Genomic DNA, 23,566 nt, shown 5'->3' with positions numbered 1-23,566 from the left:
CTTCTACTTTGCTTCCAAGCAGCATGGTCAGAAGATGGTAGAATTTCTCCAGTGACCTGCAGGTAAGTTGACGCTGTATGTTGGAAATACAGGCACAGTACTTGTACTGATACTATAGTGTAATCTGGGATAAGAAACTGGAGGCCTGGGACTATAAACTGTCCTTTAAAAGGGAGGTTCACCTTCAAACAACTAGTTGTTTTCAGATAGATCACCATAAATAACGACTTTTTCCAATGACTTTCTTTTTTCTATGTTTGACATTTTTCATATATTGAAGTGTAAAGTGTAATTTTTCACTTTCTGAAGCAGCCCTGGGGGGGGTCGCCGACCCTGTAAACTGTTCTTAATGGATACATTTAGTTGATACATTTCTTATCTTTGTCCCTGCTGAGCAGAATCTCTGGGTTTCATTACAGGCAGCTGTTAGAATTGATACAATTGTTGCTAATACTCCAGAGATGCTGCTGAGAAATGTATCAACTGAATGTTGCAAAATTGTAATAGATTAGAATCTGCACCTGAATTACTGAGCTGCCAGACTCAAACACCAGAGACAGGGACATTCAACTTTAAACTTAGATTTTGGAAAAACGGTAACAAATAAATAATGGAAAGTCATTGGAAAAAGTCGTTATTTCTGGGGAACAATCTAAAAACAACTGAAATGGAAAAAGTTTTTTGAAAGTGAACAACCTGTTTAAAGGACAGCATATGATAGCCCCCAGGCCTCCAGTTTCATAATGTTTTAGGTACCTATATATATTTATGCAAGAAGGGGCAAAGTGATAGACAGTGCTAGTTATAATCTCCTGCTGTCCTAATGAGAATTTCTTTTAATGATTCTCAGTTGGGATTTGTATCTTTAAAACAATATTCAAAGATTGTCAAGGAGCAGTTTTATAATTGACATTTACTGTCTATGGAGCCCTTCGTTTAGAACACTTTTGACAACAACGCAGAATATATTGCTAGAGACAGGGTCAGACTGGACCGTTGGGCCCCTGGCTCTTGTGGGCTCCGCCAGCCCAGATCAGCACCTTGTTCTGTTTCTTCCTGCCGTGACCTCCCTTCTTCAGGCCGGTCGCAGCGAAAATATAGTGCGAATGCGCACACGCACGGTGCTGGGTGGGGGGCCCAAAGACAGCAGCCCCGGTATGCCCTGGGCCACCCAGTCCGACCCTGGCTAGAATTTGAAGTTCTCTTCTTTCCCAAATGAGTTTTGATAAAGATTTAGAACCAAAACAACCCATTGTAAAGAGCTTAATACATAGAGGTGTGTAATTTCTATTTTCTGTAATGTATGCAATTTTTTTATTAACATTTTATTCTTAACATGGGTGTATCTAGATTTAATATACTGTATCTGAAAGCTTGGAATCCCTCACATGCTTGCAGAAAAGCATATTGTCAAAATGCTATAATATTTAGGAAGATTAGCAAGTCACTTGCATGGTAAAGAATTTTAGAGAGCATGTATAGTTTCTGCCTTTTGTAATAGAACGCAACTCCGTACAGGTATGGGATCTGTTATCCAGAAAGCTCTGAATTACGGAAAGGCCATCTCCCATAGACTCCATTATAATCAAATAATCCAGTTTTTCAAAATTGATTTATTTTTTCTCTATAATAATAAAACAGTACTTTGCACTTGATCTCAACTAATATATAATTAATCCTTATTGGAAGAAAAAACAGCCGATTGGGTTTATTTCATGTTTATATGATTTTCTAGTAGACTTAAGGTATGAAGATTCAAATTATGAAAAGATCCGTTATATGGAAAACCCCAAGTCCCGAGCATTCTGGATAACCGGTCCCATACCTGTAGTTCTTTAGGATGTAACACTGAACAGTGCAACCATTATTTCTATGCATGTGCAGTAGAGGTTACTGATAACAGTGAGCACCTGCTAAACAATGAGAACTGCAGTTCCCTGGCCCGTGTGCAGACACTGAAATCAACACATATTTGCCTCAAAACTATTAATTAACTTTAATTATTAATTAACAACAAAATGATTGAGGACTTTAACCATGTTTTAAAAATCCTTAAAATGGGTTAAATTCATTAAATATGTCTGCCTTGCAGTTGTACTCGACGTGGATTCTGTGTAAAAGTGCTTATATCTTTTTTTTTTTTTTTTCCCCCCCCGTAAACTGACAAGGTTCAAAGCTTCCCAGCGCCTAATCTCTCATGATATCCATACGAATGCCTACAATTACAAAAGCAAATTTTCTGTGGAAGGTGAGTTTAGGGCAAGATATTTTTTTTAAGAGTTTTTAGCAACAATAATTGAGTGGGTGGTCCAAATGTATAGTTGTATGAAGAGGCTTGCTTAAATATTGAAATTATGATTTGCTAAGAATCTCCAAGATCAATTATCTCAAAACACTTTTAAATCAACAATAAAAGAGATATAGGCATGTAATTGAGATGATCATAAGTTTATTAGCACTGCTAAACGTTTTTTATGTTTTGCAGCCTAAAAAATAATTTTTATGGAGCTTACAATTAAATATTTGCCCTCTTATCATGAATGATCTAACTATTGGACAAATAACTTTGTCATAAAGGCAATTTTCAGTTTTAACTTTTATTTCCTTTGCTATTGCCCCTGTTTTTTTGTTTATTTTTTTTATGATAAGCGAATATATACCACAGCATTGGTTTAATACATGCTATTTGGTGCGCAGGACAACCTTGTATGCCTCTCTCCGAAGCTGGCACAGAGTCTTGGAAACATGAAGCACTCTGCAGAGTAAGTATGGAGTAATTAATACAAGCACAAGCTCGACTTCACTTGCTTCCCCTCTTGTCCTGTAGCCACCAGTGTGCTTAGCTACAATCAGGGCATGGGGTATGTTTATTAACACTGGAGACAAACATCACCAGTAATGTTGCCTATAGCAGCCAATCAGGAATTCAGTTCGAACAGTCACCTACAAGTTTGAAAACAAAAGCAAAGATTTGATGGGTTGCTATGGGCAATATCACCACTGTAAAGAAATATAACCCTTAATATTTGTCAGTGCTACCTAAAGTTGATGATAAATAAAACTGCACCCGTTACAAAGACATAAGTATAGTGTAAGGTGGTTTTGACTAGAGCAATGTTCCCCAAGCAGTAGGTCGTGAGCAACATATTGCTCGCCACCCCATTGGATGTTGCTCCCAGTGGCCTCAAAGCAGGTGCTAATTTTTGAATTCCAGACTTGAAGGCAAGATTTGGTTGTATAAAACCCAGGTGGACTGCCAAACACAGTCTTTTGTAGGCTGCCAGTCCACATAGGGGCTAATAGATAATCAATGGCAGCCCATATTTGGTACCCCAAGAAAACTTTGCATACTTACGTTGCTCACCAACTTTTTTTTTACAATTGAATGTGGCTCACAGGTAAAAAAGGTTGGGGACCCCTGGACTAGAGCATGGCCTAGCTGGAGCCAAAATATTGTCTTTATCAAGCTATGTTTAATTTTCTGTCATCTTATAAATTCTGTTTTCTGATTTTTTTTAAGTAAAATTTCAGCTGTTATAACTGAAAATAAAATACCATAGCCAAACACTACTAAATTGATCTGGCCTTTTAGTTATGGAGCTTTCCTGGTCCGTTAAGGATTAAACCTTGATAAACATGCTAGTTCATCTGACACTATCCATTCACTGGATCTAACCCAATTAGATCAATGAACTGTCATATATGTTCCGCTCAGTGAAACAGGTTTTTCTTTTTCCTTGTTACTGTGTACCCCCATGACTGTATATAATGTATGAATGTATACAGTAAATGGCCATTTGTTGATGTTGCTGGGCCTATAAAAGTAGTGACTGTAATTTCGAAGCATTGTGCAATTTGTCACACAGTCGGCTAGTGTGCTTGCTGTTCTCTTTGTTTCTTTGTGGTCTGCACTGTCTAGACATTGTGGCAAAGCTCCGTAGGCAATGATTTAATATAGTAAGGAAATCTGAACAAATGATTTAGAGATGCAGTCTTGCACTATTTAACTCTGTAAATAAAACTGACAGAAAGGAAATATGTGAGAGTCCGGGCTTGTCATGGGAAGCGTTGTTACCCTCCCATCCAGTTCATCCCCATGGTATAATTGCCCCTTCTTTATTATGCCTGTGAGTAGAGAAGGCACAGAGCATGGGGATTCATTTATTATAGAGAGTGTATTTGCTTTCATCAAAGGGGAATTAATTGTCCTGCTTTTAATGGAACATTAATAGCAGATAAAAATCATTAATGGAATCAGGTTATGTTTGTTGTTCACAGGAAGATTTCAAGGCAGCACATGTAATAGCAGGGATAGAATATATATTATAAGACATTATAAAATGACATTATTTAAATGTCTTTGTGTATGTGTATAGACAATAGCAGCACTTTCTGACGTTTTGCAATTTTTTTCCCCACTTTCTGACTCAGTTGCTGAAGTTGATGGGAACACTTACTGGAGACATCCTTTTAACAGCTTGTTCCACCCCAAACAGATGGAGGAGTTTATTGTGATGGACACTGTGATGGAATCCGAGACAGAAAACAAGCAGCTGGAGCCGGCATGAGATCAAACAAAGTATGTTTTGCTTTTTTCCTCACTGCTTTCTATGGGTGTGTACATCAAATGATACACTAGTTGTAAGGTCACTTACTAGTGTATGTATATGTATACTTTTATTTGTATAGCACTCCTTGAGGGCAAAGCACTGTACAACAGAACAATAAATTTGTAGGGGCCATTGCAACAATAAGTACAAATAAGTCTAAACATACAGTACATATAAATATAAAGTATAGTTACAATACATATTAAGTACTTATTGTCAAGAAGACAAAAGGATGGAGGGCCCTGCCTGTACATTGGGACTTTGGTCAAATAAACATAATTTTAAGCAGCTCATACATTCTGTGATAATTAACACAAGTGTACATTGCCAGTTTGGGCTGCTTTGTATAAATATGTGGCAATTATCAATGGTGCTAAAGCATCGGGTAGTCTTAGATTTGTTTGTTTATATTTTAGGTAGAAAATCTAGATCTAAAATTATTTTTTGTTGTGTTAGCCACACTCTACTACCAAAGACTGCTTCTTAGCTGCTACTTCTGTTGTGCTGTGCTGCCCTCTCCTGGATGACATATGTAGCACCTCTAAAAGGAGAACTAATCCCTAAAAATGAATATTGCTAAAAATTCCATATTTTATATAATGACCTTATTGCACCAGCCTAAAGTTTCAGCTTGTCAATAGCAGCAATGATCCAAGATTTAAAACCTGTCACAGGGGGTCACCATCTTGGAAAGTGTCTGTGACACTCACATGCTCAGTGGGCTCTAAGCAGCTGTTGAGAAGCTGAGCTTAGGGGTAGTTGCAAATTAATATAAGCTGATGCTACAGGGAGAATTTTTAAATTCTGATGCTAATTGCACTGGTTTCTGTGCTGTCATGTAGTAATTATCTGTATCAATTACTATTTAGCCTTATATTGTGACATTTATATTCTATTCCCCATATGTAATAGAAGAAATATAAGTTTGTCCAGGAGCAGTAACCTATAGCAACCGATAAGATGTTTGCTTTTAAACAGGTGAACAGTAAATGCTACCTGTTGATTGGCTGCTATGGGTTATTGCCCCTGGGCAAACGTAGTGCCTTTTATTACATACCCCCTATGTGTACTGTCTATTATGAGTCGGTCCCTAAGTTCAGTAAGTGACAGCAGCACAGAGCATGTGCAGTGAATCAGCAGAAAAGAAGGTGGGGAGCTACTGGGGCATCTTTGGAGACATAGATCTTCACTCCTAAAGGGCTGTGGTTGCCTTGGGCTGGTACAAAAGCCCAAAACATAATGTGCAATATTTCTAGCCCACTTTTTTAGTTAAGCTTAGTTCTCCTTTAAGAACCTTGAAACTAATTATTTGTGACATGATGCTTCTGTCTTAGGTCACGGAAAAGCTTCCCAAACAGCATTATTTTTTCTTTATATTGCTGTTCTCAAGATAAGGTATTTTACGCTAGGGGTGTCTGCAAATGTATTCACAGCACTTTAACATCACTGATGTATTTCCCTTTTAATCTGATAATATGGACATACAAATGTAGTCCTTGCCAGCCTTGTCCTTGACTTGCCAGTCACGTTAGGTTCACAGGATGAAGCATAAAATTAATATTGAGGGTCGTTTGCATATGCTTTATTTACTACATTTCTCTCTTACCTCTGAAGGGACCCTAATGTAATCTTGCCTCTCTGTTCCGGTGCAGCGCATACTTGCAGAGGTCTGGGTACAGAAAACATCAGAGATGAACACAACCCAGCAGTATCATTGCCGCACTCACTTGGGGCACCTGCTAAATCCAGGCGATCTTGTGTTGGGGTGAGTCTCATTAATAAAAAACAACTGTTGTTCACAGGGGAGCATTCCAGGTGGATTACAAATGTAATTCAAAGGGGAATTATCTTCAGTTCAATTTTTAAAAAGTAGCAAATGTAAGACCTTGTAATTACAGTAAATAAATAAAATAATTTTTCATGGTTATAGCTGTCATACTAGAAACACAGTACAATCTCGCACAGCTGGGTGCTGTTCCAGACTACAGAGAGAGGCTTTTATTCATCTTGAAAAACAGCTTTATTTAAACAAACTTGGTGGTTTACATATTATGCTGTGGGTGCTTCTGGACCTGCGCGTTTCTTGCCTATAAACTCGGCACTTCCTCAGAGAAACTAGAAACACAGTCTTCACATCTGGGGTTGTCACAGAAAGCAAAGGGCAGATCTTTCCAGATCAGTGTAATAAACAGGACATGTGCCTCTATAACCTACCACACTGGAGACTGTCTGTTTTGAAATACAGTCATATGAAAATGTTTGGGAACCCCTCTTAATTCTTTGGAGTTTTATCATTGGCTGAGCTTTCAAAGTAGCAACTTCCTTTTAATATATAACATGCCTTATGGAAACAGTAGTATTTCAGCAGTGACATAACGCTTATTGGATTAACAGAAAATATGCAAAACGCATCATAAAATTAGACAGGTGCATAAATTTGGGCACCCCAACAGAGATATTACATCAATACTTAGTTGAGCCTCCTTTTGCAAATGTCACAGCCTCTAGATGCCTCCTATAGCCTTTGATGAGTGTCTGGATTCTGGATGGAGGTATTTTTGACCATTCATCCATACAAAATCTCTCCAGTTCAGTCAGATTTGATGGCTGCTGAGCATGGACAGCCTGCTTCAAATCATCCCATAGATTTTTGATGATATTCAAGTCAGCGAACTGTGACGGCCATTCCGGAATATTGTACTTCTCCCTCTGCATAAATGCCTTTGTAGATTTCCATGTGTGTTTAGGGTCATTGTCTTGTTGGAATATCCAACCCCTGAGTAAATTATCCTGAAGAATTTATTCAACTCAATTTGACATTGGGTTGAATTCATCCGACCCTCAACTTTAACAAGGGCCCCAGTCCCTGAACTAGCCACACAGTCCCACAGCATGATGGAACCACCATCAAATTTGACAGTAGGTAGCAGGTGTTTTTCTTCGAATGCGGTGTTTCGTCTTCCGCCATGCAAAGCTCTTTTTGTTATGACCAATAACTCAATTTTTGTCTCATCCGTCCAAAGCACTTTGTTCCAAAATGACTGTGTCTTGTCTAAATGAGCTTTTAAATACAACAAGCGACTCTGTTTGACCTGTGAGTGCAGAAAGGGCTTCTTTCTGATCACCCTGCCATTCAGATGTTCTTTGTGCAAATTGTGCTGAATTGTAGAACGATGTACAGATACACCATCTGCAGCAAGATGTTTTTGCAGGTCTTTGGAGGTGATCTTTGAGTTGTCTGTAACCATTCTCACAATCCTCATAATAACATAGATAAGGAAAGTGAGAATGGGATTACAAGCTTGTCACAAAGAACACATGGGCTATGTATTATAGTAGGATAAGTCATGCAATCTGTGTTACTGGAAATATTGTGAGTTGTAACTTACACCATGGGGCATATTACCAATACAGTGCATAATACTGGTATGAATAATTATCTTAATTAGCGAGAGTAAGTGGATAGGGAAATTATGACAATCCATGGATTATCCAGTTATTTTATAGATTTTCTTCTCAATCTCACTTCTTTTCTTGTGGAACTTCTTTTTCAGGTTCGATCTGGCTAATTCTAATCTGAATGATGAGTTTATTAACAAGATGAACCCTCACCATATTCCTGATGTGGTAAGGATTATTTCATAATATGAACAGATAGCATAAATACACTGATGAAATGTTTTCCTTTATCACCCCTCCCCCTATAATGATTGTTGAAGAAGTGATTATTTGGTTAAAATGGGTTTCCAAAATTCAGAGGTTTAGCAAAGTGACTTGTCCTTTAGAAGTGGTCGAACCTCAGTTCTTAGAACCCAGCACTGTTTATGGGAGTTGAGTTCAATAAAAAAAATTTGATAAATAATAAAAATGTCAATTTATATGCAGTACATTTTGATTGTACAAGAAACAGTAAAATTCCAAGCTTGCAATGAGATCCAAAATTCTATCTGATTACAGCATATATCTAAGTATAAAGCCCCTGGGGCTCCTCTTAATCTATGAAGCATGTTCATTTCCACTCGGTCCCCAATGGGTTAAATATTGGATACAGTCTTCTGATGACGGAGTGGGGTTCAACAAGGTGGTCCCGGTAGACAGGGGGGTATGCTCGCTTTTTAGTGACATGACCTTCTGCTCCCACTAGGGAGACTTCCACTACAAATTAAAATGTAATTTTTTTTCCCTTTAAAATTGCATATTCCAAGAGGAAACTGATCTAGGAGATTGAGATAGATAACCGCTAGCTCAGATAGAGAGATACAAGGTAAACAGTTATTTGCTGTCTTAGATATTCTCTGACCGAATAACTAATATAGGAATCTTTTCTTTTATATAAAACCATGCCATTAGTGTGGGGGGTTTTGGACTGGAAAGTGGGCATCACCAGGAAACACTACACTTCATTGCACCTCCTGCTTCGATCTTATATGGTACAAATCAGGCATAAAAATCTCATAAAAGTTTGTTGCCTTGACTTGGAAATCTACTAAAACTCAAGCAATAAACATTCAGCCAAAGCAGCTGGGACACAGTGCGGACGTACTGAACTGATTTTCCTGTTTGGATTATAATATTAGTGGCAAGCTTTATAGGGATTTTAAAAAAAGTCTGGGGTAAAAGAATTAAATGAGTGCTTTCCCAGAATGCAGTGGTCATCCCTGACACCTTCACTTTCTGACAAGACATGTTACTGCACTGCCCTGGTGTTTCGGGGTTCTTCTATAGACCCGGATATGAACAGTTTGCCATTTGTGATGTGTATCTAATGGGTTTTCATGTGTTGTTCTGCACTTGAGTTTTATCTTGTGTATTGTATTGGAGAATACATAAAAAAATGTGTTTGGTGCAGGTTTTAATAAAGAAGAGCTATGATCCTACTAAGAGACAGAGGCGGAGGAACTGGAAGCTAAAGGAGATGGAAAGGGACAGGGATGGCATGGACACGGATGATGAGAGGTGAATCCTACTACATCCTTTTGTTGTTAGTCAATGTGCCTTGGTGAACGTAAAGGAAAACTATACCCCTCAAACAATGTAGGTCTCTAAAAATATATTACATAAAACTGCTGTAAAACCATTCTTAATGTAACTTAACCATTTTCATAATAATATACTTTTTAGTAATAGGTGCCATTGGGTAATCATAAATCGGAAACTGCTATTTTAAAAAATAAAGGCAGCCAGCCCCCTGGGATCGTATGATTCACTATACTTGTCACAAGAGCCAATTAACAGACGGACTTCTGTCCTTTGCTCCCATACTTCTTCATGTTACAGTAAGAGCTGCAGTATTTCTGGTCAGGTGATCTCTGAGGCAGCACACAGACCATCATGAAATGGTAGTTCAAGGCAAGAGATGTAAAAGGGCAACATTTACTTAAATATTTATATCAGTTTGGTAAGAGTAGTCACTTAGTTTGATATAATTTGTTGCTCAAGTATTAATTTTGGGGGTACAGTTTTCCTTTAACAAATGTTCTTCCTTGTTTTCTGTGTATTAAATGTGTGGCTAGACGTAATCTGCTATTATATACTTCGGTCCTGTTAGGACCCTTTCTCTGTTCCTCTATTACTCCATCATTTCTCAGTGGTTCTTGTTCTGCTATAGAATATTATTATCCATGTTTGCATACCAAATTTACACAGTTCTTTACTCCTTTCGTTAAATGAGTTGTAGGCCGTTGAGAGAATGGGAGTCCCTGTTAAGCTGCTAGGTCCAATACATTCAATGTGCTACTGCTACCATACAGTATATACTGAATGTAGATTATAATTAAGAATGTAATTTACAAAGATACAGTAACCTTGGTGTCTCAGGACCTATACTGTATAAAGCACACAACTTTTTGGTGGTTTCTGCAAGTATGGGATCTATTTTCTGGAATGATTGGGACCAGGGGTTTTCCAGATAATTTGGTTCATAATACCTTAAATCTACTAAATATTATTTAAATATTAAATCAAACCAAGAGGATTGTTTTGTCCCCAATATGGATTCATGCAACTTAGTTACCATCAAGTACAAGTTACTGCGTTATTACAGTAGAAAAAGGAAACTGTTTAAAATAAAAGTAGAATTATTATATATATATATATATATATATATATATATATATATATACATGCATTCCCACAGTACCAGCACTCAGGCAGATGTTGCCAGTGGTGCACGATCAATAACTCATATATAGTCTTATGAAGGATCAGCACACACTGTTCTGTAGAGAAGTAATAGTAGTCCGACGTTTTGGTCCCACCTGGGGACCTTTTTCAAGGAAAATGTCCCCAGGTGGGACCGAAACGTCGGATAAAAATGTGTTTTGTTTGAAAATAAACACTATTACTTCACTACAGAACAGTGTGTGCTGATCCTTCATAAGACTATATATATATATATATATATATATATATATATATATATATATATATATATATATTATATATATATATATATATCCACTAAAAGTTGAAAAAGAGGAGAGCACTCATACGCAGATTAACCGCTTGTGATTATTTATTATTCATGCTGCTTTACACGACATGTTTCGGGCAGGTGTTGCCCTTTCTCAAGTGTAAGAATTGCTTAAACAAATGATAGATGAAGCAAATGAGAGTCATAGTACAATTAAGTTTACATACGAATATTCTCTCTCTGAAATTAATTTTTTAGATGTAACAATAAGTCTAACTAATGGGATAATAAACACCGATTTATATAGAAAGAGTGTGGAAAAGAACAATATGTTACATGTACGCAGCTTCCATAGTCCAAAAGTTAAAAAGGCAATTCCGAAAGGACAGTTTATCCGTGCAAAAAGAATTACCTCACGTACAGCAAAATATAATGAAGTAAAATTAAGTTTAACTAAACGATTTAAAGAAAGAGGATATGAGTCTAATACCATAAATAATGCCATGAAAGAGGTTGACACTATCCCTCGCAGTGAATTACTATGCCAAAAAAAGAAAGATTGTAGTAATCAGAAAATAACATTTGTTTCTACGTTTAACTCTAATAGTAATAAAATGGAGAATATTATTAAAAAATACTGGCCTTTAATACAGGCAGATAGACAATTTGGCCATCTATTTACTGAGCAGCCTCGTTTTTGTTACAAAAGAGGTCGTAGTCTCAAAGATATACTTTGCCCATCGGACACACGCCAAAAGAAGTCACTTTTCCAAGGCAGGAAAAAGAAAGGTACCTATCCCTGTCTGAGCTGCAATTGTTGCTCGTCTATAATAAAAGGCTCTAAGATTAATCACCCTAGTAAGGGATATGAAATTAACCTAAACGTGTACGCAACATGTAAATCTACTCACGTGGTTTACTTGTTGAAATGCCCTTGCGGTTTAGGGTATGTAGGCCAAACCTCAAGGGAAGTAAAAATGAGAATTCAAGAGCATAAAAGGAACATTAAAAATTACAAGGAAAACACACAGACAGATACTTCTATCTCCAAACATTTTTTTATTTGTAAACACAATTCGATGCAACTGCGTTGGTGTGTCCTTGATGAAGCAGCTATAGATAAACGGGGAGACAATAGAATTAACAGATTGTTACAAACTGAAGGGAGATGGATCAAAAAATTAGGTACACTCCACCCAGACGGTTTAAATGATTTTTGGAGTTTAAAACCGTTTTTGTAAATTTGCTTAATGGAATCTTTTACTTTGCAGACCTTGAAACTAGAAAATTTAAAGGGAACAAAATACTACATTAACGGCAGAAGTAGGGTAAGAATCTAATGTTCTAAGTAACTTGTTATAGTCTCAAGTGGTTTTCTATTAGATTTTAAAGTTTTTAAAGGTAATAAATTACAATGGAGAATATTATCAGTTGTTTTGATACTATGTATCTGTATTTTTAACAGGTGTTGTTTTCGTGTGGATTGTATCATATTATGTATTTATTGAATGACATATGCACAATGGACACTTTGAAACTGAATTTTTGCACAGCTGATACTAATTGTATCATTCTTTGGCAACATTGCACAGAACAGCACTTATGAATAAGATTGGACATTAACCCACAAGTAAAAGACATGGAGAAAAGTATCTTTTAAAAGTTTTTTATGGAAAATGTTTTTTAGATTTTTACCTTTAATTGTATCTAATTATCCAAGATTGGATGTTGAAGATCACATGGGTGTGAGGGGTGTGTTTATAAGGTTCACTGTGTACCTGTATGTTTACACTTGAGAAAGGGCAACACCTGCCCGAAACATGTCGTGTAAAGCAGCATGAATAATAAATAATCACAAGCGGTTAATCTGCGTATGAGTGCTCTCCTCTTTTTCAACTTTTAGTGGATATCCTGGGATGATTGGTACATCTCTGTGAGAGGATTGATGCATACAACTGAGAAGGAAGTAAGGCAGAGCGCAAATCTACACAGTTTCTACTTTCATATATATATATATATATATATATATGTATATATATATGTATATATGTATGTATATATGTATATATATATGTATATATATATGTATGTATGTATGTATATATGTATGTATGTATGTATATATATATATATATATATATATGTATATATAAAGCAAAAAAACTTCCACACACATAGGTCTTGATAAGTGAAAAAAAGGTGGTAGAAATAAATCTACTAGCTTTTTTTCCACTTATCAAGACCTATGTGTGTGCGGAAGTTTTTTTTGCTTTATAGATATGAATTTTTGTTCCAGCACCTTTTTATATATATATATATATATATATATATATATATATATATATATATATATATATATATATATATATATATATAATAAAGCCTTCTCTGACTAATGGGGATTTTAATAGTAAAGTGAATTTCACCATTGTGCTATATGAAGCACTGCTGAGGATAAATGTGGCCTCTCTGGGCCTCAAGGGAGATCCAAGCAGAAGCTAGAACTTGCTTTTGCTTAGCTGTGGGGCTGGAGCTTGTTCTCTGTTCCCAGGGTATGTTTCAGTGTGTGTATATTTTCCCCGTGCAGATGCTAATGTGCCCGTAGAGAGCGACACTGATGAGGAGGGAACACCCCGGATCAGCCTTGCAGAAATGTTAGAAGATCTTCACATTTCACATGATGCCACTGGTGGAGAAGGCGCAGAAATGCTGACAGAATAGACTCACTTCAAAGCAATCCGCTGCTGCGTTTTTATCAAGAGGATTTAAAATGTGTCCGATTTAATTTGAGCCCATTTAGAACACCCACTCATGTGTCTGTCGGAACTTCAATTTCCATACACAAAGCTCTTGTATGGTTTGCATTTCTCCTGTCTGCCAACATTAAAATAACAAATGCCTAAGCTTTATCTTTTGGCTTTTTTCTTTTGCAGGGCCCTTTCAACTTCAGAACTGGGGAATATATAATAAGGGCACAGCTGCTGGATTGCATTGTGCTAAAATAAGGGGCAACTTTGTCTACTTTATAGTTTTTATTTATTGCAAGGAACCCTAAACTTGAGCTGATTGTCAAACTACCCCCCCCCCCCCCAGCCTGTTAGAGAGGGCTGCAAGCTGCTCAATGTTGACAGCTAGAGGGTTGGAATTTCTCCTGTAGTTTGACTATCCCTACATGTGTCATGGTAAGAGAGGAGAGGCCTTGGTAACCAGCATTCTGTATGTGGGCAGTGTCGGACTGGGACACCAGGGGCCCACCAAAAACCCTTAGACCAGGGTCTTCCTCTCCTCACTCAACCTCTATTCTCTTTTCTTTACATACTATAACCTATTATTCCATCTATTTAGCCTCTTTGTTCTCATAGGAAATGGCCTTGAAATAAGCCAAATATTTAGGAGCAGGAGGACCCACTGACACCTGGGCCCACCGTGCGTTTTCCTGGTATCCTGGTGGGCCAGTCCTACACTGTATGTGGCCCCTGTACCATCCGCATATATCAAACCAAAGGCATGTTAGTTGAATCTCTTCTCTATAGTAACTCTTGCCTGGCACTAGAGACTCCTCTTAAGGCACTACCCACAGTGAGGCTCATTTATAAACACTGGGCAAATTCGTCCCTGTGCAGTAACCCATAGCAACCAATCAGTGATTAGCTTTTTTTAGCCAGCTGAAGGTTGAACACTGAAAGCAATCATCCGATTGATTGCCTGGGGTTACTGTCCATGTCGAATGTTTCATTTGTAGGCCGGCGGGACACTGGGAAAAAACCCGGTGGGCCCCCACCAACTCAGACCCCCTCCCCCGATCTGCTGGGCCCCCATAAAACCAGTTTTCTCTGCGTGCCGGCATTCTCCCATGCACTCAGGGGGCCCTGGAGGCAGGGTCCTTTTCACGTTCCTTCCTGCGTGATTTTCATGCTCCTTCCTGGCGCGACTGGTGTAAAACCTAGTGCCCGTGCTCTGCTCTGTAAGACTACAAATGTATTGTTGTTGCTACTTTTTTATTACTTATCATTCTATTCAGACCCTCTCCTGTTTATATTCCAGTCTCTTATTCAAATCAATGCTTGGTTGCTAGGGTAATTTGGACCCTAGCAGCTGGGTTGCTGAAATTGCAAACTGGAAAGCTGCTAAATAATTAAAAAACCAAAAAAAAATAAAAAAATTAATACTAACTGCAAATTATCTTAGAACATCAATCTACATCATACTAAAATTTAACTCAGATGTGAATAACCCCTTTAACTTTTGGTAGAGTGATATTCTGCAATTGTTTTTTATTTGTGGTTTTTGAGTTCAAATTTTTATTCAGCAGTTCCCCAATTTGCATTTTCAACAATCTGGTTTCTAGGGTCCAAATTACCTTCGCTACAGTGCATTGACTTGAATAAGAGACTGGAATATGAATAGGAGAAAAAAAGAGCAATACAAAACCGCAATAACAAATGTGTAGCTTTACAGAGCATTTGTTTTTAGATGGGGTCAGTGACCAACATTTAAAAGCTGGAAAGAGTCAGAAGAAGAAGCCTAAATGTTATAAATAATGAAGAAAGTTGCTCAGAACTGGCCACTAAAAGTAAACTTAAAGGGGAACTGACCCTTTAAAATGACACTTTTTTGACTAGCTTTCTAAATCTCTGACAAATTACAAATCTACAAAATGCGAGGGCAGTCTAATTGTTAGATTAAAATTTTTGTTCTATCCATAAAACTTGCAGTTGTTTTCTATTTGACACTTTTTCTATGTATCATTTATATCCCAGGTGTAATACATACTATAATAGGGTTGTGTCATTATGATTGATTTTTTTGTGCTTTTAACATGTTCCTTTGCTGGCAGTTTGCTACAGAAATGATTAAAGAGGCATTTAGCTTGCAGTGAGAGGTGTAGTTCAGATGCCTCTCTTTGACCTTGCATTAAAATGAACCTGTCACCGTAAATTAGGGCAGGTCTTGTAAAGTCCCACCTGGGGACATTTCAGAGGTTGCATTGTATGGTTTCTGCCCTGTGTTGGTTTTCTCAGCCTGATACAGTACAGTGAGCCAAGACCCAGCAGTCACAGATGCCGGCAGCAAATGCTAAATCCTTCAGGATCAATTCAGATCATTCGCTCGGCTCTGACAACTGAGGCAGGTTGTGGGCAATTTTGTGGAGAGCTCAGGAGCATGCCTAGCAAGCTGCATTAGAGCAATTGTCATTAAAAGAGATTCCTCCATGCAACCCTGGGTGCTGACACTAAAGCACTGATCAGTGATTGATTATTGATGACTTTGTCCTCGCTAAAATTGACACTACATATTTCTGATCAGTAACACTATTTTCTATTTATTCCTCCCTATGTTCTCTCTTTTCCTGGGAACAATTGCTCTTCCTCTGCGATTGATATTTTCTCTGCTCTGTTTTGTGAAAGGCGCTGTCTCAGGCTGGACACACACCGGCAGCTTAAACTGCTTTGTGAACAGCAAATGTGATTTAGGACCACAAACCTATCAATGATGATGAGCTTCCAGTTACCTGGCCCATAACACTGATTCCTAGAACTTATTAAATGTCACTCTGAGCAGTCAATGAGGTTGAAGAGCATCAGCAGTGTTTCTTGTTTAGCCAGTAGATGGCAGCAGAACTGTGTTTTTCATTTACTGAAAATGTATACTATATTATCATTTTTTTAAAAAAATTTAATTACAGATTTGACTATGTTCTGATTCTATAAATTTTCCAAGGACCCAGAGGCATCAGGTAAATATAATTCATGCCATGAATCCTTTTTATTTTGCTTTGGGATAGTCTACACCGCATAATATTGGCTGAGGATATGGATCTGGCTAAATGCTGCACCTAGTACTTCCACTGTCCTCTGTTACACTATGAGAAATGACACCTGCCAACATCAGCTCTTTAGTAGCGTTTGCAGGAAAGAAGGCATTATGGGAATTCAAAGGCTGATTTAGCGGTAGACAGTTAATAAGTGGTGCCTTGGACCAGCTCTGTGATATTAGCTGTCAGAAAATGCTTCCAGGAACCTCATAGGATTTCTGCTGTCTCTTAACGGCTGCTTTCAATATTGTTTGTGTCAGCATTCTGTAATTAGTTACAGTAAATACGAGATGTCACTTAGAGGAAGCTGCATTCCACTTCTGAAACAATTAAGTGACCCCCAAGCCTGGGTGTGAGATCTTTACTTGAATCTGGGAGATGGCCTTCCTGTAATTTAGAGCTTTCTGGATATTGGAGATATTTGGAGATAAGAGATTATTTATGTGTTTGTGTGTCCATATGTATAAAATATAATTAAACTTCTAAATTCTTTATTACTTAGATGTGCCTGCAGATGGCAGTAGCGGCTTACTGAACACTGTAGGTTCTACTGATGTGTATCCGGCAGGAGCAGAATGTTTAGCTCATTTGCACTGTCTAGTGACCCTTCAATAAAAGTAGGGTAATGCATAATTCTTATCAGCACTTTTAAGTAATCCCATTTTTAACCTTTGGTGGACTCTGAAAACTCAGGCCTCAAGTTTTCCCATCTGATCAAGGTCAGATCTCCAGGAGTTTTAATCTATTTCACTATAAATATTAGTGTGTGTGTGTATATATATATATATATATATATATATAATATATATATATATATATATATATATATATATATATATATATATATATATTATATGTATATATATATATATACACACATGTATAGATATATGAATAAATAGATATGTATATATAGATCACACATATAAAAGATTAATTCCCTGAGTATGGTTATGAATCGGAGCTTTCGTGAATGGTGGTAGGGATTAAGGAATAACAATTTTCCCGGGCCCAGTATTTATATTGAGCAAGAGGGTGCTGGGAGTAGTACTTGACATCAAATGTTACAGTGGGGATATCATCTTGCATTCACTTCCCAGAGGCTGATGCAGTTTTTTGCTGAGCTTTCCGACTCTCCTACCTTCTTTAATCCCCAGAGCACTTTGTGGCATTCTAGCACTTTGTTTTTCACCCAGCCCATTGCATTTTCCCCCTCCTATTGGTAAAGACACACGGTCAGATTCGGGGAGGTTAGTCGTCTGGCCTCAAATCTCTTTTTTGGGCTACTAATTTCCCCAAACTGCCTTCCCGCAGGCTAGAATGTAAATCGGCGGCGGGATGGCACTCAGAGGGCTTTGTTTTCCAAAGCCAAACTTTGGCGCGATTTTGGAAAACGAAGTGCTCCGTGTGCCATCCTGCTGGAGATTTACATTCTAGCTGGCGGGAAGGCAGTTTGGGGAGATAAGTCGCCCCAAAGAAGAGGAAGCTGCCTCGCGAGGAAACTTCAGGCGACTTCGGAATATGAAGCAACACGTGTGCCATGCCGCAAGCGATTTTTCATTATAGCCAGCGCAAGACAGAGGTAAGGCATTTGGGGAGATTGGTCGCCGCAAAAACGAGGGATTAGTCGCCAAGCGACTAAATCTCCCACAAATCGCCCAGTGTGACCTTACCCTTACAGGGTCAGTGACCCCCCCCCCTCCCAGAGCTGCTTTAGAAGGTGAAAAATGAAAATTTACACTTCAATATTAGAAAAACAGTTACACATAGAAAACAGAAAGTAATTGGAAAAAGTCTTTATTTCTGGTGAACAATCTGAAACCAACTGAACTGAAAAAAGTGTTTGAAGGTGAACAACCACTTTAATATTCAAAAAGGTTTTTTTGTTTTTTTTACAGTGAAAGTTATGAATGTGTAATTCTCCCTGACATGTTGATGGGATGTCTTTTTTGGTGAGAAAACACTTATTTAAGGAACTGGTCTTGGAGTAAGAAATTATATTATCATGTATTTACACTATATTGAATCACACAATGACTTTACCAGTTGAACGGTTACTGAGATTGAGGATACCTGGATTGATGTCGAGCTTAAAGGCAAGCTCCCCATAGTACTGTGTTTCTCTTTGTGGCCTCACAGTAATTCTGCATTTTAAAAGCTGCCAGATTAAAGGCAATAGCTGCATGTCTGAAGCAATTAGACTTCTGGTCAGCATAACCCCTGCTGCTTTCTTCCCACTGCAGCTTTTTCTCTCATGATGACCCCGTTGTGTGGAATAAATGTGTCTCATCTGCACCGGAGATCATTCTTTTAATGGGGTTTTTACTTGGTCATTATTAAAGTTTTTGATTGCCTGTTTCAGCCCAGACTTCTTTCCTCCTAATATTATTCTAGTATACAGATAGATGTGTTCAACTATACATGTAGCTGTTTTTTCCCTGCTAGACCTCCCTGCTTTGTGTGATTCAATATACTGATGATAATGTCAGAACTAATGGGGCTACACGCTGCTTAGTTAGCAGGATTATTAGGCCTCTGGCTGCCCAATTTCTGTGGGTGCTGGTCCTTGCAAAATAAAATGGTCGCTTTATCACTAATAAACAAATTGTGTGCATCGCTCTCCTGTGCACAGCGCTCTTCTACGCGCAGTGCTGGCAGATCCGCTTGTAATGTGTGTCCTGTGCGCCGTGTAGTCCGTGTCAGTCTCACTGCTCAGAGCGACAAGGGAGGAAAGGAAACATCTCCGCTGGGACAGTCAGAAGGAAATCGTCCTGATCCTGCAAAGAAAGGGTATGGCATAGGACAGCACACGCTGATTTCCTGCCAACCATGACTGCTCCATAGACTAGTACCAGCCGGCAGAGAAGAGCGCTCCAGACATAGGGCGGCCAGGAGAGATAGCCAGGGAGAAGAAATCAACTGCTGCAGTATGGATGGTCGCCGTGTCGCCTTTTCTCAAGAGGACAGGAAGTGGAGTTTCAGTGAGTTATTTTTTAATAAAGGCTTTGCAATTTAAAAGGGCAACACCTGCCCGAAACATGTCGTGTAAAGCAGCATGAATAATAAATAATCACAAGCGGTTAATCTGAGTTTGAGTGCTCTCCTCTCTTTCAGCTTTTAGTGGATATCCTGGGATGATTGGTACATCTCTGTGAGAGGATTGATGCATGCAACTGAGAAAGGATTAAGGCAGAGCGCAAATCTATACAGTTTCTATTTTGCAATTTAAAAGTTTAACTTGTGTTTGTGTTTATTTTTCGATGTATACTAACCAATTTTTTTAAAAAATTTTTTGGTGTTACTGGTCCTTTAAGTGAAATCAGTGAGCAAAATCTGCCCCATGTGGGTGCCACTCATATAATTTACTACATACACACAGGACAGCTTTGGGGATATTGATCATATCACTGCCTGCATATTTCCAATAGCAGAGAAAACGTCTAGTTTGACATGACTCTTTTTTTTTTTTAAAGGCTCCAAGCACATTTAAACTTTCCCCCTCCTGCGGAGAAAAACTTCCCCCCCAATGAGGACAGGCATGTTTTGGACTGAAATGGCAGGATATTTCAGAACTAAGGTGGCTATATGCTAGCTGACCTTGTAGCAAGTGATGATCGTCTACTATTGCCCTGATAGCCTGAACAATCGGTTCTGGAGAAAGTGGAGAGTAGCTGCATCTTCTTATTTCTTCATATGCCCCCCTTGATGACGTGGACTTCCACTCAGAGCTGTGGAGTCGGCAGCAATTTTGGGTATCTGGAGTTAGAGTTGCCAAAAATGTACCGACTCCTAATGACTAAATGCAAGCACTAAAATTAATCAAATCAGATTTAAGAGCTTCTATGAAGGAGGTTATGGTAGAAGCAATTCTGTTTCTTAGAAAAATACTTTCGTTAAATTTGGATTGTATTTAACAGATATTCTACAGCTACTGTATATGCCAGGTTCAATTAATATATATGTTGTTTTAGGTTTTTTGAATTGTTTTTGGTTTATGTAATTTAACTTTGATTTAGGTTTAGGAGGTGGTTTATATTCATGAGCTTTAGCAGTGATGAAATACCTTGCATGCTTTCAATCAACATGGAAAATACATTTAAAGGAACAGTAATGCCAACAATTAAAGCGTTTTGAAGTAATTAACATATAATTCACTGTTCGTATGCGCTGGTAAAAGCTGTGTGTTTGCTTCAGAAATACTACTGTAGTTTTTATAATCAAGCCGGCTTGTAGCCATGGAGTCAGTCATTCAAGATGCTAAGAGAAAGAAGAAAAGGCACAGGTTACATAGCATATAACAGATAATCCCTGTCCAATACAATGGTATTTTATCTATCAGCTATGTAACCTGTGCCTTTTTTCCAGCTTGAATGGCTGCCCCCATGGCTACTCAGCAGCTTGTTTATATAAACTATAGTAGTGTTTCTGAAGGAAACACACCAGTTTCAAGTGCAGAGTAGAGTCCTGTGCAGGTCTGTTTTTTTCACACCCGTGCCCAATCTGCATCCGCTTACCCTAAACCCAACCCGTACCCACCCAGGAAGCCTATCCGATCCCATCACACATAAAGTGTTTCACCGGCCGGAAGTGACGCCATTTAAACCAGAAGCGATGTCACTGAGCAATTGTTTTTATATTGTAAAAGGTCATATTACTTAATGACATGAAAACAACCCAATAGGATAGCTTTGCCATTAATACAAATGTATACTCATTTAGTTAACATCTTATTGATATAGAGAAATAGCAAATTGTTTAAAAATTAAGAATTCTGTATTTGGTGGTGCTATGGTATATAGCAGGGCTGTCCAACTGATGACCCTCACACCCCCCCCCTTTATGTGGCTCCACATGAAAGCCTGCCTGCTGTGATTCCTTACCTTGTGTAAGCTTTAAAAGTCAGTACAAAACGAGCGGATCTTATCTTGTATGACCACCTTTAGAGTCCTGATAGGTTTCCCTTTCTCCTGCACTGTTCTGCCTGCCCTGTGTGTGCCATACTCTGCCTGCCCTATGCTCCCTGTGTGCCATACTCCGCCTGCCCTATGCTCCCTCTGTGTGCCATACTCTGCCTGCCCTATGCTCCATGTGTGTGCCATACTCTGCCTGCCCTATGCTCCCTGTGTGTGCCATACTCTTTCTGCCCTATACTCCCTGTGTGTATCATACTCTGCCTGCCTTATGCTCCCTGTGTGTCATACTCTGTCTGTTCTATGCTCCTTGTGTGTGTCATACTCTGCCTGTCCTATGCTCCCTGTGTGTGTCATACTGTGCCTGTGGTAGGCAAACATGTTGGGGTTTAACATTTGGAAATACTTGTTAGGGGTCCCCAAGGTGTGTAATCATGTGCTGGGGGTTGCTGTGTAATCCACAGGGGAGGATGAGGCATATGGATTTAAGAGAATGTCTTAATATGACTTAATAAACTTGTTTCACATTACCCTAGTAATCATGCATTGATTTGAATGAGAATATGGAATATTAATAGGGGAAGGGTCTGACTAGAAAGAGGAGTAATAAAAAGTAGCAATAACAATAAATTTGTAGCCTTACAGAGCATTTGTTTTTTGACGGGGTCGGTGACCCCCATTTGAAAGCTGGAAAGAGTCAGCAGAAGAAGGCAAATAATTCAAAAACTATAAAAAAATAATAATGAAGAGTTGCTTAGAATTGGCCATTCTATAACATAGTGAAAGTTGGTGAACCACCCCTTTAACTATATAGGAAGCAGACCTTTCTGGTAAAGTTCTGCCTGGAAATCAAAGAGAATGGAGGGTTGTCTATATAAGAGTTTAAGCTTAAAGGACAAGGAAAGTCTAAAATAGAATAATGCTAGAAATGCTGTATTTTGTATACTTAACATAAGCATGAACTTACTGCACCACAAAGCCTAATCAAACAAATGATTTATGCTTTCAAAGTTGGCCACAGGGGGCTGTCATCTTGTAACTTTGTTAAACATCTTTGCCTGACCCTGCACATGCTCAGTGTGGCATGGGCATGCCATAGGGGTGATGTCACCCTTGGCTAAAATTGGGATATATAGCCAAGCAGTATGCTCCTTTGACATAATAGTTCATTGTGCTGGATGTTACCCTAGTCCCTATATGTGAGATTGCAGATGCACATGAGATATACTCACTTTATACCATCCCCTAGGACACCGGGCCAAAAGACATGGAGAACTGATTCGCATTGATACCACTGAACGGTACCAGTGACGTATTGGAACCCATACCCTATAGATCTCCCTCTGCACCAATGTCACGCATAGAGTACAGACAGTCACCGGCTCTAGCTTCCTGCGCTGGGACAATGTTACCGGCTCTGGTGGGCAATAAACTCTGCTGTGCATGGAGATTGAGAAGCCGCTGCAGTTGCCTAGCAACGGGGGAAGCGCCTCACTCACGCAACCTGCCTGACACTTCCGGGTTGTTGGCTCACCTCCATAGGGATGTCGGACAAGTAATCCAGGTTTCTTGCAGCATACTGTACAGGCTGTCCCATTAGTGTTGCGATTTCAGGTAAGGGGGGTCTGGATGGTACTGCGTGACTTTCATTCTCCTTTACACTTCACGCCTAACCCTTTTTTCCTAACACTCGTGTTGCTAGGCTCCCTAGCAACAGAATTTTGGCGCCATTTTGTTTGTTTAAATTGGCTGTCTGTGTTTGGCACTCTCACCCTGACGAAGATTCCTGTGTGGAATCGAAACGTTGGTCCACCTAATA

At 38.7% G+C, this 23,566-nt stretch overlaps 1 protein-coding gene and 1 pseudogene across 2 annotated transcripts; both read left to right on the top strand.

Moving 5' to 3' along the window:
* Window positions 1-13,931, top strand: part of LOC108718105 — a 149,056-nt pseudogene extending 135,125 nt beyond the window's left edge.
* On the top strand, window positions 11,116-13,080 carry LOC121394295. Of its 2 annotated transcripts, none has more exons than XM_041564906.1 (2): window positions 11,116-12,350; window positions 12,926-13,080. In XM_041564906.1, exon 1 carries the CDS (start codon window positions 11,202-11,204, stop codon window positions 12,261-12,263), a length of 1,062 nt encoding a protein of 353 aa, XP_041420840.1. In that variant the 5' UTR covers window positions 11,116-11,201; the 3' UTR covers window positions 12,264-12,350; window positions 12,926-13,080. The 2 variants fall into 2 exon arrangements, with proteins under 2 accessions (XP_041420840.1, XP_041420839.1); XM_041564905.1 differs by having other exon boundaries at window positions 12,488-13,070.
* Window positions 13,932-23,566: the final 9,635 nt, after the last annotated feature.

This window comes from Xenopus laevis, chromosome 5S (assembly GCF_017654675.1).
Source record: "Xenopus laevis strain J_2021 chromosome 5S, Xenopus_laevis_v10.1, whole genome shotgun sequence".
Classification (NCBI taxonomy): domain Eukaryota; kingdom Metazoa; phylum Chordata; class Amphibia; order Anura; family Pipidae; genus Xenopus; species Xenopus laevis.
Note: the sequence above shows the minus strand (reverse complement) of the source record. Positions and strands in the feature narration are given on the sequence as shown.

Coding starts and splice junctions, on each gene's coding strand:
- LOC121394295 (XM_041564906.1), top strand. CDS start 11,202: ATGATAGATGAAGCAAATGAGAGTCATAGTACAATTAAGTTTACATAC.